At 34.5% G+C, this 20,439-nt stretch overlaps 1 protein-coding gene across 3 annotated transcripts in view; it reads right to left on the bottom strand.

The window, feature by feature from the left end:
- Positions 1-20,439, bottom strand: part of ANKRD28 (ankyrin repeat domain 28) — a 207,393-nt gene that overhangs the window by 137,997 nt on the left and 48,957 nt on the right. Inside the window, exon 2 of one of the 3 annotated variants that reach the window (XM_079116407.1) lies at positions 11,033-11,105. The exons of the other annotated variants lie outside the window; for them this stretch is intronic. Within the exon in view, the coding sequence (XP_078972533.1) occupies positions 11,033-11,050 (18 nt within the window). The 5' untranslated portion in view covers positions 11,051-11,105. The remainder of the gene's footprint in view (positions 1-11,032; positions 11,106-20,439) is intronic. 3 annotated transcript variants of the gene reach the window in all.

Below are 20,439 nucleotides of genomic sequence, written 5' to 3'. Positions count from 1 at the left end.
TTCAAACATATGTAAATTTTTCAAAGACTAAGCCAAGTATCATTTTTAGTTTCAATTAACTAAAATTAAGAATATGATTCCTCAATTACTGAATATCATAGGTATAACACTGTTTTTTATTATTATTATTTTTTAATGGAAAGATGTAAGAAAGAAGAGGAATGACAGATAAAGGAAGAACACGAAGATGCAGAAGAGGGACATGCTTTCCATTGGGGAGAAAAGTGAGATCAACAGGAAACATCTGGAGATGCAACTTTTAGCTGGTCAAAATTAAGATGTAGTTTTACTATTTCATATTCTCAGAGTATACTGCTTTCTTACATTTGACATTTTTCTTGTTATATCAGTGACTTTTATGAAATGATTTCCTTTAGTCTGTTTTAAGATGAATTACTCATCAGTGACTTTTCCCACCTTTAAAATTCCCACAGTCCCCAGAGTATCCCCAGTTATTAGAGTATTGTGATTTACTCATAATGGTGGGGAAAATTAAAACTACTGGAATAAAATGCCAAGGTTTACAAATATAGTATACTATTGGTTGTCTAATTACCAGTCATTGACCCCTTCCTTCTTACAGACAATCCCAAGTCTGTTGGGATGTCCATATCTATATCATATGATTTGGGGAAATCTTGAATAACGTAAGCTGATCACAGTAATCCTATTCGACTCAACAGTGACTCATCTGAGAAGGAACATGTGATCTGAGCCAGACTGGCTCTATGCAAGTCAGGGAAAGTCAGTTTGTGGAGCTTCTAGGAAATTCTTCCTTGTACCTCAAAAGGTAAACATAGAAAGAAATTTCCCTATGTCCTGGACAACAGTATGTGTTTGATGGTGCCACTTAGTATGGCAAGTATCTTGGACTGTGAAGAGTTATCCTAAGGTCTGTGTTGGGTCTTTCATAGAGAAAAGCTGAAAAAGGCCTAGCTCCTGTGTGAGAGCACTGAGTAAATGAATCAGTTACTATAAAGTCACCTTATTTCAAATCTTGATGTTTGTGGTAAGTCCTTTTACTGTTTAAGCCAGTTGAGTGCTAACTGCTATTTTATAAAGTATTTTCAGTTTAGAAAAGTCCTAATATTAGGGGCTGGGGTTGTGGCTCAGTGGTAGAGCACTTGCCTGATGTGTATGAGGCCCTGGGCTTGATCCTCAGCACTGCATATGAATAAATAAAATAAAGGTCCACTGACAACTAAAATATTTTTTTTAAAAGTTCTAGTATTAAAGAAGAAACACATTTAATATTCTATTACATAGAAAAGTAGACACTCTGCAGAAGATCCATTAAGATAAAATGATGAGCCTCAGTGGGTGTGGTGGCACACACCTGTAATCCCAGCAGTTTAGGAGGCAGGCAGGAGGCAGGCAGTTCAAAGCCAGCCTCAGCAACTTAGCAAGAAGGCCCTAAAGCAACTTAGCAAGACTCTCCCTCTAAATATAATATATATAAAAAAAAAAAAAAAGGGCTGAGGATGTGGCTCAGTTGTTAAGTGCCCCTGAGCCTCAAATTTTTAACATCAGAATTATACTGAGTCAAAAAGTTTTATACAGGTATTCTTGGAATACTGAATATAAACCAAAGTCCAAAAAATTCTACAATAACTGATAGGTACTTTAACAACCCAATTAGTGAGGAATGGACTATCAATTCTGACAGGAACTTCTTTTTTCCTTTTATCAAAACTGACTAAATATAAAGGAATTGACAGGACTAAGGATGTAGGGTTCTTTGCCTAGCCTGTGCAAGGACCTGGGTTTGACTCCAAGCACCACAATAAAAAAGGAATTAACAGTGCTTAACTATGAATTAACATTTAGCTACAAACATGGTTTTTATGGATTGATTAGGGTCCTAAGAACATATTAGAAAAAAAAAAAATTCCACACTTGAAGCACATTAGAACCGTTTTTTCTTTCTTTCAACAACAGAAGTGGCTATATAAAATTTCAGCACTCTTCGATAAAAGGAACTAAAGAATATGAAAAATGTCCTAAACAGTCTGAATCATTACTTGAATTTTAAAATAGTATGTTCAGTATTTTGTCTCCACCCTTCTAAGGTTCAGAAAGACATGAATCATTTAAGTATTTCCCAAATGAAAGTTACTTTGGAAAGGAAATGATACATGCACTCCCAATTTGTATGTGAAATAACTAGTATACACTTCTGCTACTGCTCTTTCTGTACTCAGGAGAATTCCTTGGATGTCTCATATAATTATTGCTTATAAAGGTAAACATTGGGTAACCATAGCAACTTATTTTTAAATTGAAAAATTTCTCTCTTCAGCTTCTGTAGTGCAGTAAATTGATACTAAATTTACCCCAGGGTTACCACATTGTAGAAACCAGAAAGAACTGCAAAAAAACCCTCGTCTTAATCTTTTTTAAGAAGGCCAAAAATTCAGCCTGTTTAAAATAATTTTACACTGTATTATTTGTAATACTGGGGCTAAGTTTTCTCTACTATAGCTGGCAAACATGATAGGCAAGCACTCTCCCCTGAACTACACCCCTAGTCCTTACAAACCAAATTTTTAAATTATTTTCTAAAAAACATGGGATATTTTTTAAAAAGATAATTATGCAGATAATGATGAAATTAGATTTCAGAGAATATGTTTATCCTAGACCTGATAAGACACAAGTCAAATGCTAAAGATGCTGCTAATCACATAAACCTTAGCTAAACATTATTCTTAACTTAAGAGAGATCAATAGTATATCCAAAAGTAACACAACCTTAAAGAAAGGAAACCTCTAATTCAAACTGGTCTTTAATACAGTCTGAATCATGAGTGTTTTTTCTTTCTTTAAACTACCTCTTGAGGTAATAAAAATTATGAAAAAAAATTCTTAAAATTATTATTTAATGTATAGTACTATATACTCGTTAGAATATTTTTCCTTTTCCTTCACTTTTGGCATATTATAGAAAACTTAACCTGTGCTGTTTGACTTGAATTTTTTGTTTTTATTCTTTTGAAAGAATTACCTTTTAAAGACCCAAATCTGCAAATGGTCACCTAAATACTGACAAAACTCTTGAATCTATGCTTCCCTAGAAAGCCTGTTCTACATTTGGTTTAACTGAAACTTACTATTTTTCTAAGTACATACTTTTCTAGAATTAGCTGTTCTTTAGCTCACATCATGTATATCTTGGAAATGCCTATGTGTGTATGTTGGGAGGAAAGAGAGAAGAAACGAGCATTCTTCTAGCCTCCATTTTAGTTTTAAGATGTTACCTGTCTACCTGCCTATAAAAACACTGCTTCTTTTAAAGCATATGCCATCTAGGTAACCCTTTCATTTCTTATTCTCCAGTTCAACTGGATCACATCTGTCTCTCATCTAGGTGATCTCATTTCCTTGTAGATGACATTTTGAACATCATACCATCAATTTAACAACCTCCAACCCATGGATCAACAGACTAAAGGAAATCATTTTATAAATGCCACTGATATAACAAATGTCAAATATAAGAAAATGGTATACTTTAGAACATGAAATAGTAAAATTACACCTTAATTTGACCAACTAAAATGAAAGTTTTATCTTCAAATGTTTCTTATTCTTTTTCTTCTCTATGAAAAGCAAGGCTAATTACTAGCTAGACACTGGCCAGACCCCATTTAGAGTGATGAATGAGACTAGAACATATTCAAGGAAGGCAATCAGAATGATAGTGAAATCTAGAAACTATTTCATAAAAGTAATAAAGCTGGAAGATATCTTGCTGGGAAAGGAGTTAGTAAGAATATGTCAGCTTTGAGTTATGTTAAGCATTGTCACAGTAAGAGTCATCAAACTGTATAGTTCTAGAGAGAAGACTTGGATCAACAAATAACAAAGAGGAAGGGTTATGCCCTTCCAATTGTATCAATACTTTCCAGTTTAAGACTGCTTTCACATCTATTATCTCATTTAAGCTTAGTTGAGACAACATTAACTCCTGGCATTCTACTTCAGAGAGTAAAAAGACAGCAAGTTCCTTCTGTTTTACCTCCAAACATACCTGTATTTAAAACTTTTTCCCTATTCGCTTTCATTTATTCAACAGTCACTTATTAAAATCTTATAGGTTAAGTACCAAACCCCAATGACTGTGCAATTTGATGGGGAGACCCAAATCTGAAAATGGGTCTCCTTGTTTGCAAGGAAAAAAGAAAAGTTCATTTAAAAAAGGATTCAGCTTCTTGGAGTGGGGATGGTAGAGTGCTTACCTAGCATGGATGAGGTCCTGGGTTCAATCCCTAGCATCACACACACAAAAAGTATCCAACTTCTTATAGATCTTACTTTGTCAGTTTTGATTTCTTTCTTACATGGCTTTGACTTTAAAATCAGTCCCCAATGCTGTCTCTGTTCCTTTCTCTTAGTTTACAGAAAACTTTTCTGCCTCCTTATCAAGCTACCACTCCATATTTAATAATGTCATCCCACTACAATCTAGCTTTCTACAAACCAAGTGAAATTGCTCTAAGGTCACCAATGATAATCTATTGCAAAATTATTATTATTCTCAACTATTCTACACTATTGGATACCAATGACCTTTAGTAATAAATTCTCTTCCTGCTGCTTTCATAAAATGTTCACTTATTTTTCTAAGCTGTCTTTTTTGGTTCCATTCACTTGGTTTTCTTTTACTACCCATTCTTTAAAATACTAGTTATGCAGTATATATCCACAATGGAATATTACTCAGCCATAAAGAATGGAATTATGGCATTTGCTGATAAATGGATGGAACTGGAGGATATCATCCTAAGCCAGTTCCAAAAAAACAAAGGCTGAATGTTCTTTCTGATATGTGGATGCTAACCCATAATAAGGGAGGGTAAGGACAGGTGAGTACAGAAGTTCACTGGATTGGACCATGGGGAAGGAAGGAAAGGAAGGGGGAATGGAAATAGGAAAGACAGAATGAATTGGACATAACTTGCCTATGCTCATATCTGAATACATGACCAGTGTAACTTCACGTGATATACGACCACAAGAATGAGATTCAGACTGGAATAGACTGCACACCACACGTGCATAATGTCAAAATACACTATCATGTATATCTGAAAACAATAAACAAATAAATAAATAACCAGTTCTTTTTCAGAAAGCTGTTTTTCTTTCTTTTTATCTACAATCGTTTTCTGGACACGCTCATGCCAAAATTCAACTTATCATCTCTATTTCACTCCCTTCAAAGTATTCTTTTCCTGAATTTCCATGTTCATTAACAGTAATGGCATCACCATATATACAGTAACCCAACACAGAGTACCCTTTCTTTAATTTAACTCCTATTTCCAGTCATTAAGTTTAAAGCATATTACTTATTATCTTCCTACATTCTACTCACACTGATCTACTTCACACCCACTTTGGTCCTCTTATGAGCTATCAAAACTACCTTCTAACTGGTCCCCCCACTCTTGACTGTCCTTCTATTTCTATCTATCCTTATAGCAGACACAGGTTCTTTCAAAAGAATCCCTTCCTTTAAGGAATGCCTCTGGTCTACAAACAGGAAACCCAGGCCTGGTGAGAGTACCAACTACCCTACTTCAGGCACAAGCACATGACTGAAAAGAGACAAGGTTTTCCTCAGGACTTCCCTTTCCTGCCAAGGCTGTCACAAAAAATACTCTTTTCTCTTGGGATTGTGAGTACCAAAATGTAAGCTAAATTGCTCACAGGAGGAAAGAAAAAAGAAAAAAGAAACAAATTTTTTTACAGCGTAGGGATGACAGGGATCAAGTCATCAAGTCCTGAATCTACCTCTGCCTATCCCTACTGCCTGACCGATAAATTCCTTTTAAATTTAAGCCAGTTTGAATTAGATTTCTGTCATTTTAACCCATTTTTAACAATTCTTTATATCACAAGTTGCTTTTCTAAAATAGAGATAACACATATTATTCCTCTGCCTTATTATTCCTTAGACCATTAAAGTACAGTATACTAATGACTTCCACCATACCTATAAGTTTCATATACACCAATGTGCTTGTTGCAATTCAAATATAATATGCCACTCTTTGCAATTTATATATGCTGTTCCCTCTGCTCCCCTTCTACCTCCTTACCTACAAAAGATACAGTGTTTGAATATAATAAGATGGAAAAGGGTTTTGAATGCCACATTAAAGCTTATACATTTTAAGCTCAGAATGAAGAGTATGTCACTAAAAGATTTCAAGTCAAAAAATGACATCATCAGACTTGTACAGTGAAGAAAGTACTGTGGAAACAGTATGGTGATGGAAAATGAGGTGACACTAAAAGCAAAAAAGGCCTTAAGTAAGCTGTTCTAAAAAGTCTTAGAAAAGGTCCATGAAAGATAATGAAAAGAGTAAATTGGGACTTTTCTAGGGGGAAATAAACTGTGGACAGCTATCAATAGTATCAATAAATCTGTCAACATTAAGTTAGTGGTTATACTTTAAACTTCATTCTCTCTCTCTCTCTCTACACACACACACACACACACACACACACACACACACATTTAGTTGTAGATGGACACAATATCTTTTATTTATTTATTTATTTATTTTTATGTGGTGCTGAGGATCAAAATTTAGTGCTTCACATGTGCTAGGCAAGTGCTGTACCATTGAGCTACATCCCCAGTTCACCTACTTCTATTTTGGCAAAAACACTGACATAAGGGAAATAATTCATTTATAAAAATGTACAAATCATGATTTAATGATAACCTAAATGTTCAGCAATAAAATAATGATTTGAAATATACTAGATATCCTGCAATGGAATCATACCTGATATTTAGAAATAAAATTTTTTTTGTAGTGCTGACAACTGAACCTCTGTGTCTCTCACACAATAGGTAAGCACTCTACCATCTAACTACACCCTCAGTCCCTACAAACCACATTTCTAAAAGGTTTCTAAAAATATGAAATAATACTTATAAAAATATTGTGTGGAACACAAAATAATATTAATTATGTTAAATAACTGAAGAGGTTTTATCACTAAGCCACATCCCCAGTCCTTTTTTTTTTTTTTTAATTTTGAGACAGGGTCTCACTAAGTTGCTCAGGGTCTTGATAAGTTGCTGAGACTGGCTTTGAGCTTGCAATCCTCTTGCCTCAGTCTCCTGAGCCACTTGGGTTTACAGGTGTGTGCCACTGCACTGCTAAGTCAGTATTTTTGTTTGTCTGTTTGCTTGTTTGTTTTTAAAGCAACAACAGATCAGTTAAGCCAGCAGCAAGATTACGGGTAAAGTATTCTATCCTTCATATGTTCACATATTTGTTTTTTTCCCTAAGTAGTTTTAGTTCTTAGTCATGATTCTTACTTGCTAAACTTAAACACTTACAGGCAAGAAAAATATGGGTTAAATGTCAAAAGCACCTACAACCAAAACTTAAAACACTGCCTACATTAAGACTCACTACTATGAAGCACACTTATAAAGCCAAAATTATTTAACCCAGAACCCCTGTGAGCTTGAAGACAAACCAAGGCTTTTGAGCCTTTAAACTTTCTCAAGCCAGACACAATGGTGACTATAATCCCACCAACTTGGAAGGCTGAGGCAGGAGGATCTCAAGTTCTAGGTCAGCCTCAGTAACTGAGTGAGACTAGGCTCAAAAGAAAAAAAGAAAAGGATTTGGGATATAGTTTAGCAGTAGGGCACTCCTGGTTCCATCTCCAGTACTGCAAGCAGAAAAATAAAAATAATAAAAATAAATAAAATCATTCCTCAAAAGCTATCAAATATAGCTAGTGCAGAGCGAACTATAAGAAGGCTAACTTAAGATGCTTCTTTTTTACAAAGAACCCAATCAATAAATGGGCTAAGGAAATGGGCAGACACTTCACAGAAGAAGATATATAGGTGATCAACAAATACATGAGAAAGTGCTCATCACCTCTAGTAATTAGAGAAATGCAAATTAAAATCACCCTAAGATTTCATCTAACTCCAATGAGAATGGCTATTATCAAGAACACAAGCAATAATAAGTGTTGGCATGAATGTGGGGAAAAGGCACACTCATATATTGCTGGTGGAGTTGCAAATTGGTGCAGTCACTCTGGAAAGCAGTATGGAGATTCCTCAGAAAATTTGGAATGGACCCACAATTTGACCCAGCTATCCCTTTATACCCAAAGGACTTAAAATCAGCATACTACAGGGATGCAGCCACATCCATGGTCATAGCAGCTCAAGTCACAATAGCTAGATTGTGGAACCAACCTAGATGCCCTTCAACTGATGAATGGATAAAGTAACTTGGTACATATACAGAATGGAATATTAGTCATAAAGAAGAATAAAATTATGGCATTTGCTGGTAAATGGATGAAGTTGGAAAATATTATGTTAAGTGAAATAGGCCAAGCCTAAAAAACCAAAGGCTGAATGTTTTCTCTGATAAGTGCATGACAATATATAATGAGGGGGGCAGCAGTGGTAGGAGGGGGGGAGAGAAGAAAGAAGGAACTTTGGATGGTATGGAGGAAAATGGGGTGGGAGGGGGTGGAGGACAGAAAGATCGAAGAATGAGACAATATTACCCTATGTATACGTATGATTACATGAATGGTATGAATCTACATTGTGTACAACCATAGAAATGAAAAGTTGTATCCTATTTGTGTACAATGAATCAAAATGCAGTCTGTAAAAATTTTTTAAAAATTAAAAAAAAAAAAAAAGATGCTTCTTTTCATAACTTACTTTCTTCTCTGAACTGGAATCTCCATAGTCTTGTTACAATCTCAAATGACACATCTAAGTATTCAAGTCATTCAAACAGAATGACTGCCAAAAAGACATTTGATAGCTTAAAATGCAGAATTTGATTATAATATCTGAGGGGGAAAAAAGGCTTCAATGAAAGGAATTTGAACTGCTACTGGTGAAGAGAAAACGACAAAATGATCAGGACAGTTTTCAAAACCAGAGCTACCTGTATTTTTTAACATCATAAACTTAAAAAATTTCAGTTTTATTAGCTATCATTTATAGTATTACCTATTGAACTCATGATAGGGTGCTTGCCTCACATGTGAATGCCAGGTTTGATCCCAAGCACAAAAAAACATATCACCTAAAAAACTGTAACATCTAAAATACTGAAGGAAGAGATAAAGGATTGTATTAGAAAATAGTCACACAGCTCTCAGTCATTTCATATACAAGTGTTTTTTTAAAGTATATATATTTAATTTGCATATTATTTCATGTGCTGATTATTTTACTAGTTGAATTTGCTTGTCTGTATATAACTATACCACAATCTTAATTTCATGATGAGTTTTTGAAATTTGTTTTAGAATTATTATTATTCAATCATACTAACTGTATAAATTAGCAGGCTTCATTGTGATGTTTCCATACTTGTACACATGCTGTGATTTTATCCACCCTCCCTACTACCTTCTCTTGGTTGTCCTTTGGTTCCCTTTAAGAAAGTTAAGTTTGCAATAACCAATGCAAAAGCACCATCCAGTGGTAAAAGACAGTAACTGCAATATGTATAAACTGATCACAGTAAAAACAATTACATTTCAGGACTCTAAATGGTCTTCAACATATATTACCAGTAATGAAAAAATAAATGGGCTATGTGATATTGATGGTTCCTGCTATTTGTTACCATTTTCCCAATCAAATATTATCCCTACTATTGAAAGTTTGACAGGCTGGTTTCCATCTTGACCACCCATAACTCAAATGCCAGGTTGAGAAAAGTATTAGGATAGGGACATTACAAGATTCATCCAAAGCCTTTATTAAGCCAGAGGCTGTAAAATGGTTTCTACAGAAAATAAACAAAGTGTGTGCGGAGGGAAATTTCCAATAGATTTCTAGTAACCCAACAGTCATCTCAGGTAACAAAAAGAAGAGTTATTCTATGAACTTTAAAAAAAAAAAAAAAGTGGCCATTTGGTAGTTAATCTAGATCTTTTTGAACAAAGGTCAGGTAAAGATTCAGTTATACAGAAGTCAGAATTTTTAGTACAAATCTTGAATGTGACAGTATTTACGCCAATTTAATGTTCCAAATAATCTCATCCTCTCCCACAATAAGATGGATAAAATCTCTCCATCTTCAACATAATCTCATAATCTCATCATCTCCCACAATAAAATGGATAAAATCTCTCCATCTTCAGCTTTCTTAATAACAGAAACAAACCAAAAAGAAAGTTTAATACAAAAAAGAATAAATTATAACAAAAACCAGTAAAGGGGATTTTTAAAAAATAATTTTGCATTAAGTCTACTTGATATCAAATGGTATTACTGTTTGGGAATTAGAAGATTCTTAACTTTAAAGGACAGCAGATTGCAGCTTTGTAATGATATGAGAAGCCAATTACTGGGTCATAGTTCCTTCCTTCATGTTCTATAAATCTTTGAGTATGTTTCAATTTCAAATAAGAAGCCTAACAAATGAGACCCAAGTTAAACAAACTTATAAAGTCTTCACTAGTGCCCTCAGACTAACACCTCTAGGGTTTAAAACTACTTTCACTAAAAATACATGAGTCATTCACATAATCGAGGTCCTTCAATGATTATTAAATGACTGAGACCACAAACATTTAACATGTGAAGAATGAGCTTTAAGCAAAGCGATGCATCAAATGGATAATAGGATGAAAACATTTAGCAATTTGTCTTTCAGGACAAAATAAAACTAGTTGTAGTATCATTCATTATTTTCAGCTATTTAACGTTTTATGTTCCAAGCTACAACAAAGAGATACTAGATTTATAAACCTCCTCCACTGAAAATAGAACCTGAATTATAAAGTTGCTATATATCAAGTAAGTCTTCTGCTACCACAGGGCCCACTATGACACATAAAATAAAATGTCTCCAATAAAGGATTTTGTCTGATACTAAGTATTTATTCACATATAGTTAGGTATGAGTTTACCTTGTGAGGAGGCATAAACAGCAACACACTAACAAATTACAAAGAGCTACCTGTATTACTTCAGAGAGACTACTAGAAAATAACCTACCATAAAAGGAATTCCCATACTATTTTCCTCGGATGGAAGCAGTAGTTGTATTGTTTCAATTCCAATCACAGGCCTGTGGCAGAAAACAGATATCAAAAGCAAGAACATGCTGAAGCTAGAAATGAAGGGCTATGTTACAAGTAACTAAAAAACACCAAATTATTAATGATACTTAAAAATTTACTTTGAATTTTACTAATTCAGAAATTTAGCTTTATCCTCCTATCCAAAAAGGAAATTACTAATCTGTGTGAGACTTAAAAAAAAAAAAAAAAATCTTTCTCTATACATGAACCAATCTTTATTGGATTCCCAAAGGGCACTGTAAAGTGAATTTCTTACAATTCTTAACAAGTTGCCCTCAAAAAACAAAAAAAAATTTTTTTTGGCAGTACTGGGGATTGAACCCAGGGCCTTGTGCTTGCCAGGCAAGCACTCTACCAACTAAGCTATATCCCCAGCCCTCTCAAAAATCTTAAAAACACATCCATACAAAAACCTGTTTACATGTATTCAACAATATATGCAACCACTTACTAATTAATAACTATATATTTATCCATGGGATGTCTTAGCCTAAGAAACTGCCTATAAAGTACAAAATATTCAATTTTTTAAAGTTCTCAATATGTAAAACATTCATTTCAGAAATACATAAATTTAATAAATCATAGCTATCATCTCCCACAGATAAACACTGGTAGTTATTTTATTTATATATATATATATATTCTTTTTAAAAATTTTGGGATAATATATTATTTAATAACTTGCTTCTCCCCATCTCTCTCCACTCAACAATGTGGATTTTACCCATGTCCATAAATATTCCTTTATAACATGCTGAATGACTACATAAAGGTCTACTCAAAGGTAACAGCTTAGTGAAACATGGTGGCAACTGTCAAATGTGGTGGCAAACGTCTGTAAGCCCAGCAACTATGAAGCAGGAGACATGAGAATAGCAAGTTTAAGGCCAGTTTCAGCAACTTAGCAAGACCCTGACTCAAAATAAAAAAAAAAGGGCTGGGGACAGGCTGGGGATGTGGCTCAGTGGTAGAGCACTTGCCTAGCAGATGTGAGGCACTGGGTTGGTTCTCAGCAACACATATAAATAAATTAAAGGTGTTGTGTTCATCTACAGCTAAAATTTTTTTTTGAGTGGGAGGGGCTGGGGATGAAGCTCAGTGGTAAAGCATCACTGGGTTTAATCCCTACTAGTCCCCCTCCACCTAAAATAATAACTTACTGTATATAACCATATTTCCTAAGATTAAACATCTGAGTTGCTTTAAAAAAAAAGTCTTATGTAATAATTTTTCTGGGAATAGTGTATATTTTATATAATAATTATCCCCAATTAAAAGTAAATTTCATACCAGCTAATTTTAGTGAAGCTTGTTTTCAAATAAATAAAATTAGGACTAAAAAATTATGAAGCCATAATTCTCAGGAGCAAAGAACAAACATCAAAATTAAATTCTCTGTGTAAAAACAAACAAAAAAAGATGCTGCCCATCACAGTTATTAGTCCGGAAGAACCCTGAGTTTTTAACCATCTTCATCATAGTAATTAATTGCTAATGTCCTCACATTCTTTTCCAAAATAAGATGACAGAACCCATCCTATTCACTCTGAAGAAAGAAGGTTTGTTTTAGTTCTAAACATATTAAAATGTCTTATTTCTTCTTTGTCAAAATTATTTATGAGCAAATTAATCTCATGGAAAAAATCAGATGAATATTATTTTTAGTATATGTTCTACAGATGGCGATATTAATTTGCCATTTGGTGGCGGCAAATACAAAAGAAATTTCCTTAGGAATTCTATTTATTGCATTATTAGTAAAACAAAGGCAAGGCATTCCCTGAGTTCCATATTTCACACAAGGATTTCAAATGACAAGGGGGGCTTCATAGGTTTTCACAATTACATTTTAATCTTATATTAATAGTTAAGCTGAAAATCTCATGGACAAACCTCTGATAGAAAACTCATAGCCTTCTATTATGATAGCATTTACCAATACAATTTAATTACCTCAAATAATATGGGACTTCTGACATTTATCAAACAACATGTAAATGCAATGACTTTTTCCTCTGTACTAAACTTTACATACCTTATATAAAAACTACATTTTTCTCCCTTTAACCAAAGGCAGCTAGCCTAGCATCCTACCCTCACAAATACTTATTCAACAACTGTTTGTTAACTAGTTTTACACTAAGTGCAAGGATTACAGCATTGAACTGGGAAACTTTTTTTTTCTAGCTTCATGAAGCTTATGTAAAATCCCTCACATAGGTCTTTCACCCTGGTTTGTAATATAGGGTACTAAAACGCCAGCTTAAGAGGCTGAAGACCAAAAGGATAACTTCCTTCCACCTATAATTTACAATGAAAAAAATACCAAGCACACATGAAAAAAAAAAAAAAATCAGAGTAAGGAAATACAACATTTTTTCTTCGTATTATGACTGCCTTAATATTTTTCTTTTCTGTTGAAATACTGAATTATTTCAGAAGGAAAAGTCTTTGGTGCCCTTTATTTACTGCTCTATTTATTCAACCCACCAACTAATATATTTAAGTTACATCAAATAGCTAAAAAAGTATGCAGATCATCTTCTCACACAAAATCATCACAACACAAAGCAAAGTATGTCTCACTCCTCAGTAATTTATATAATGACTGCCAAAGTGTTTTATACTCCAAGACAATAATTATCACAAAGCTAGGAAAAACAGTGAATTCAAACTGAGACTAAACTTGCACATAATAGATTTGTCACAAAATTCAACATATCCCAAGACTGTAAAATTCCCAAACATCCTCAGAGTGAGCGTCTCTTCAAAGGGCAGGGTAGGGTTATATCTCATTCACATCAGTATACCCAGCTCTATGATTTTACTTAACATGAGACAGTGATGAACATTTTCTCATGAATGAACATTTTATATACTAATGATTCTACCTTCTTGGCAGAGGTATGTTTTTTTTTGTTGTTGTTGTTTGTTTTGTTTTTGTTTTTTAGTCCCAACTAGAAACAAGATTTTTATAGGTTATAAACTAGTATCAGCAATTTCATACAGCTCAAACTAATATAAAGTATCCACAACATAAATTCCCAGAGGATAAGTACCACTGCTTACTCCCATTAAGAGTCCAACCAGTCTACTCAGGAAGAAACAAAAGTAAAAAGTAAACTACAAAACAGTGTGATAAGTACCTTCATAGAAGTTCCTGTGTGTACATGTCTGTAAGAAGGAGCAATACATACATGCATGCATATAGTATATGAGGGAGGGAATGGGGGAAGGAAAGATAGTGGACAGAGACAGACATTATTACCTATGTACATGTATGATTACACAAATAGTATGAATCTCCATTGGGTACAACCACAGAAATGAAAAGTTGTATCCCATTTGTGTACAATGAATCAAAATGCAGTCTGTAAAAATAAACAAAATAAACTATAAAAAAAAAATGAGATACACTAGTCAATGAATAATACCAGGAAAATTGGTAAGCGACCCATGTGATCACTAAATTGAGGTTTACATACTTAAAGAGACATAAAAATATCAGGAAAGTACTGATTTCAACCTAAGGTGGGACACAAGGCAGGGATGTTCTCTCTTACTACTCCTATTCAATGTCATATCTGAATATCTAGAACTGTAATAAAGCTATAGTAAGAAATAAAAGACCAATAATTTGTAAAGTTAGGTACAAAACTGTAGACAACATGACAGTCTAGAAAATTCCATGGAATCTATGTAAAAGTTCCTAAAGTAAATACAGAAATTTAGCAAACTTACAGATTATAATTTTTATTTCTATGTACTATTAATGAACAACTAGAAAAAAAAAAAAACTAAAGTACCATTCATAATAATGGTGCCATTCATAAAAACACCAAACAAACAAACAAAAAAAAACTCCTCAACCTGGAAATACTATGATACAAATTTAACAAAATGTGTTCAAAATCTTTATGTTAAAAACTACAAAATAGGGACTGCAGGTATAACTTAGTGATATAGCACTTTGCTCAGAATGCTTGAGGTCCTGGGTTTGAGCTCCAGCAATGAAAAGAAACAAACAATAACAACAACCAAAAAACAACAAAATACTGATGAGGGAAATCAAAGAAAATGTGCTAAGTAAGAGATACGAATGGGCTGGGGAAATAGCTCAGTTGGTAGAGTGCTTGTCTTGCAAGTACAAGGCCCTGGGTTCATTCCCCAGCATGAAAGAAAGAGAAAAAGAGAGAGAGGAAGGAAAGAAAGAAAGAAAGACAGATAGCTAGATAAGTACTCATGAATGGGAAGACAAAAAATTCAATCCCCAGTACTGGGGGCGGGGGGGGGGAGATAAAGTTGGAGGATTCACATTACCTGAAAGCAATAGTAAAAAAAAAAAAAAAAAAAAAAAGACTGTGATACTGGAGGAAGGATAGACCTATAGATCCGTACAAATAAGACCGACAGATTTCTGACAAAAAAGTACAACAGTAATTCAAAAAGGAATATTATTTCCAACAAATGGACAACCAATTTAGAAAATAGGAATAACAGACATTTGCTTACACACATGTATAAACAAATTATACTTAGTTGGCTATATTAAGGGGAATCAAATAACTTAGGGATGATGTGGATAGAGGTGTAAGGGGAGATTTTTATGTATAACCTTCCTATTCTCTTGAAATCAATTATGAGATTATGAAAATTGAATCTTTTTGAAGAAAGGGGTACTGAATATTGAACCCAGGAGCACTTAACCACTGAGCTATGTTCCCAGACCTTTTTACTTTACTTTTTGAGACAGGATACTGCAAGTCATTGAGGCGGGCCTCAAACTTGGGATCCTTCTGCCTCAGTCTCACGAGTAGGATTACAGGTGTGTGCCACCTTGTTTGGCTAAAATTTAATCTTAAAAGTTATACAGTAGCTGGGATTGTGGCTCGGAGGTAGAGCACTTGCCTAGTATGTGTGAGGCACTGGGTTCAATCCTCAGCATCACATAAAAATAAAGTTACTGTGTCCATCTATGACTTAAAAAAATTACACAGATGAATCAGATGAATATCAATGGTAATATTACTTAGAAAACTGCTTCATTTGCATAAGGTCCTGAGTTTGATTCTCAGCATGCACACATATGCCCCCCCATTCCCCAAGAAAACGTTGGGTAGACCTGTTCCAACAAAACTTTGAAAGACATGTGACACAAGGAAAATGAAATGCAAACTGAATTGGAGCTTTACAATACTCCAAAAACGTTGATAATTGCTGAAGCGGGGTAATCAATTCAAAGGAATTCATTAGTGTCTTTTCTGTATGACCAAAGCTAAGTTACATTAAAAGGGCAGATGTGGTGGTGCATGCCTATTGTTACAGATACATAGGAGGCTGAGGCAGGAGGACTACTTGAGTGCAGGAATTCAAGGTCAGTCTAGGCAACATAGTGAGACTCTGCCTATATTAAAAATTAAAGAAAGTTAATTTTTTATTAAACTTTTTTTGTTCTAATTGGTTATACATGACAATGCATTTTGACACATAGTCCACAAATGGAAGAAAGTCAATTATATGTTGTTTTAAAAAGAAAATACAATTTTTCTACTCACAGATAACACTATTTTAGAGAGGATTCTCCCCTTCCTGCCCACCCCCCAAAAAATTAAAGCACTTACATCCAAAATTTAGTCACTATATTTTACAGCATGACATGTAACAGTCACTTGAATTAATCTAAGAGATGTGATAAATCTAAATCAGGGTTTCTCAAGATTAGCACTGTTAATATTTTAGGACATACTTTTGTCATGGAGTTATGTCCTATTCATTGAAGGTTATGTAGCAGAATCCATGCATACTACCAATTGGTGAAAGGCTACTGGTGAACAACACTGCCCCCTGTTGAGAAACACTAAACTGAATTGATGATTTCTTAGAATGGTAAGTCAAACTATAAAAACAAAACAAAAAAAGAATAGTTATGTTCCTCAACAAAACAGCATGAGACCAGCTACCAACAGACATGGTATTTTCTCTATCTTAATATCAACACAAAACTCAAATAGTTGAATATTTAACCTTTTAAAAAACATATCATTGCTGGGAGAATTGGAAATCCATATGCAACAGAATGAAACTAAACCCATATCTGTCACCATGCACGAAACTAAACTCAAAATGGATTAAAGACCTCGGAATCAGACCAGAGACCCTGCAGATTATAGAAGAAAAAGTAGGTCCAGATCTTCAACATGTCGGCTTAGGACCAGACTTCCTCAACAGGACTCCCATAGCACAAGAAATAAAAGCAAGAATCAATAACTGGGATCGATTCAAACTAAAAAGCTTTCTCTCAGCAAAGGAAACTATCAGCAATGCGAAGAAAGAGCCTACAGAGTGGGAGAAAATCTTTGCCAATCATACTTCAGATAGAGCACTAATCTCCAGAATCTATAAAGAACTCAAAAAACTCTACACCAAGAATACAAATAATCCAATCGACAAATGGGCTAAGGAAATGAATAGACACTTCACAGAAGATCTACAAGCAATCAACAAACAAATGGAAAAATGTTAATCTCTAGTAATAAGATAAATGCAAATCAAAACCACCCTAAGATTTCATCTCACCCCAATTAGAATGGCAATTATCAAGAATACAAGCAACAACAGGAGTTGGCGAGGATGTGGGGAAAAAGGTACACTCATACATTGCTGGTGGGGCTGCAAATTAGTGCAGCCACTCTGGAAAGCAGTGTGGAGATTCCTTAGAAAACTTGGAATGGAACCACCATTTGACCCAGCGATCCCACTCCTTGGCCTATACCCAAAGGACTTAAAATCAGCATACTACAGAGATACAGCCACATCAATGTTCATAGCTGCTCAATTCACAATAGCTAGACTGTGGAACCAACCTAGATGTCCTTCAATTGACGAATGGATAAAGAAACTGTGGTATATATATATACACAATGGAATATTACTCAACCATAAAGAATGATAAAATTATGGCATTTGCAGGTAAATGGATGAAACTGGAGAATATCATGCTAAGTGAGATAAGCCAATCTCAAAAAGCCAAAGGACGAATAATATTGCTAATAAGTGGATGATGACACATAATGGGGGGAGGGAAGGGTTAGTGTTAGGGTTAGAGTTAGGGTTAGGGAGGGGGGCAAGAATGGAGGAAGGAAGGACTGTATAGAGGGAAAAGAGGGGTGGGAGGGGTGGGGGGAAGGGAAAAAATAACAGAATGAATCAAACAACATTACTCTATGTAAATTTATGATTACACAAATGGTATGCCTTTATGCCATGTACAGAGAAACAACAGGTATCCCATTTGTTTACAATAAAAATAAATAAATAAAAACTTTAATGAAAAAATAAATAAAAATAAAAAACATCGTATACATTACTTCTAAGACACAATATACTAATAAGCAAAGTAGGCTTTCAATAACTCAAGATAATGAATATTATATTCATTTCCATTCAGTTCACTCAAAACAGTGGAAGTGACATCACAAAATACAGCAGAGTAGGGAACTCTTTAAGACTCCCTACAAATCAAGGCAAAAACTGTCAGGATCAACATTTTCACATTAGAATCTAATCAAAATCTTATAACAACCAACAGAATGCCTAGTGAAGTTCTATGGCATTTTACTGACTTATCTACTTACCATCCCACAACTTCTCTAAATGGCTGCAGCCATTTACAATAGCATCCCACATTGGTGCAATTGTTGGTACCAGAGATACCAATGTGGACCTTATGCTTAAAGATCTGTGGTTGTGTTTTAAACTATATGAGGGATTGGCTCAAGGGCTTGTAGTTCCATAAGCCTTTGGAAATTCTTAAGACTGAAGCAGTTTCCCCAATGGCATCTGTTCAAGGCATTTAAGGGCAAATGTTCAGCCACAGTCACATGTGGTAAAATGTTAACATCTGGAGCAAGAAACAGATCTAAGTCTGTAATGGAACGGGTAGGACAGGAGATACTTAAGGGAATAGAGGTTCTGGGAACCCTCTAAGTATATCATGAAATCTGGAAGATGCAGCAATGCTTAGGGTTGGACACATGCTCAGAAAGGATCCAAAAAGACCCGCATTTTTTACTTACTTCTGGGGGACCTTTCAGTTCCATATAAGCAGGAAGTAAAGGCTAAGGTAGAGCTTTAAGTTGCTTGGCTGAGCACTGAATGCCCTAACACAGAAGCAATCCATAAAGACTTCAGTAAAAGTTTGTTGTTTTTTGGTCCAGGTGTTTAAGAAAAACTGTCAAAGCTGACAACTAAGAGAAGGGAACAGAGAATTCAGTTGTTATACACAATAAAGAATATAGACTGCCAAAACCATAAATTTTGAGTCATTAAAAAAACCCATAAGCAATAATAATAAGTCTTGGGGAAGGGGGAAGAATTGGATTTCCAGCTACATTATAATATTCAAAATGCCCAGTTTCCAAAAGGAAAATTTAAGGTATGCACATAAACACAAAAGTAGATTCTATTCAAAGGTGGTGGTGGTGGTGGTGGTGGTGGGGTGTGATTAATAGAAACTGTCCTTGAGGAAGGCTGTAAACACTGAATGTATTACACAAAGACTATCTTAAATATGCTCAAAGAACTACAGGAAAATCTGGACAAAGAACTAAAACGAATCAGAAAAATGTCTCTCCAGAGAATATCAATAAACAGATAGAAATCATAAAAAGGAACCAAATAAAAATTCTGGAGCTGAAAAGTATAAATAGAATGACAATGAAAAAGAGCCAGTTATTTGAAAAGATCAACAAACCGACAAAACCTTTAGCTAGACTGACCAAGAAAAAGAGGACAAGATTCAAACTGCCAAAATCAGAAACAACAGTGAGCATCATCATTACTATTCATCTTAAGTGTAAAAAAGAATACTATTGTTAGAGTTATATGTTATATGTTGTATGTCAAAAAATTATATAATCTACACAAAGTGGACAAATTTTTAGAAACATATAAGCTACTAAAACTGAATAGAAAATAGAAAACCTGAACAGACCCACAACAACAAAAGAGATTAAATCAGTAAGTAATTGAAAGTCTCCCAATAAAGAACAGACTAGGACCAGAGGGCTTCACTGATGATGTCCACTAAAAATCTACCAAAAATTTAAAGAATTAACCTCACGTCTTCTGAAAATAGAAGAGGAAGGAATACACCTGACTTTCTTCAATGAACAGAGCTGGGACAAATGGACAGCCATATTCCTTGAGGCCAGCATTACCCTGATACCAAAGCTAGAAAAAGATATTATAAGGGGCGGGGGGAGGGGGGACTATATGGACCAAAATCCTTTATAAATAGATGTAAAAATCCTAAGCAAA

Source organism: Sciurus vulgaris (assembly GCF_902686455.1).
Source record: "Sciurus vulgaris genome assembly, chromosome: 16".
Taxonomy (NCBI): domain Eukaryota; kingdom Metazoa; phylum Chordata; class Mammalia; order Rodentia; family Sciuridae; genus Sciurus; species Sciurus vulgaris.
The sequence above is the reverse complement of the archived record's forward strand: the minus strand, read 5'-3'. Positions and strand labels throughout refer to the sequence as shown.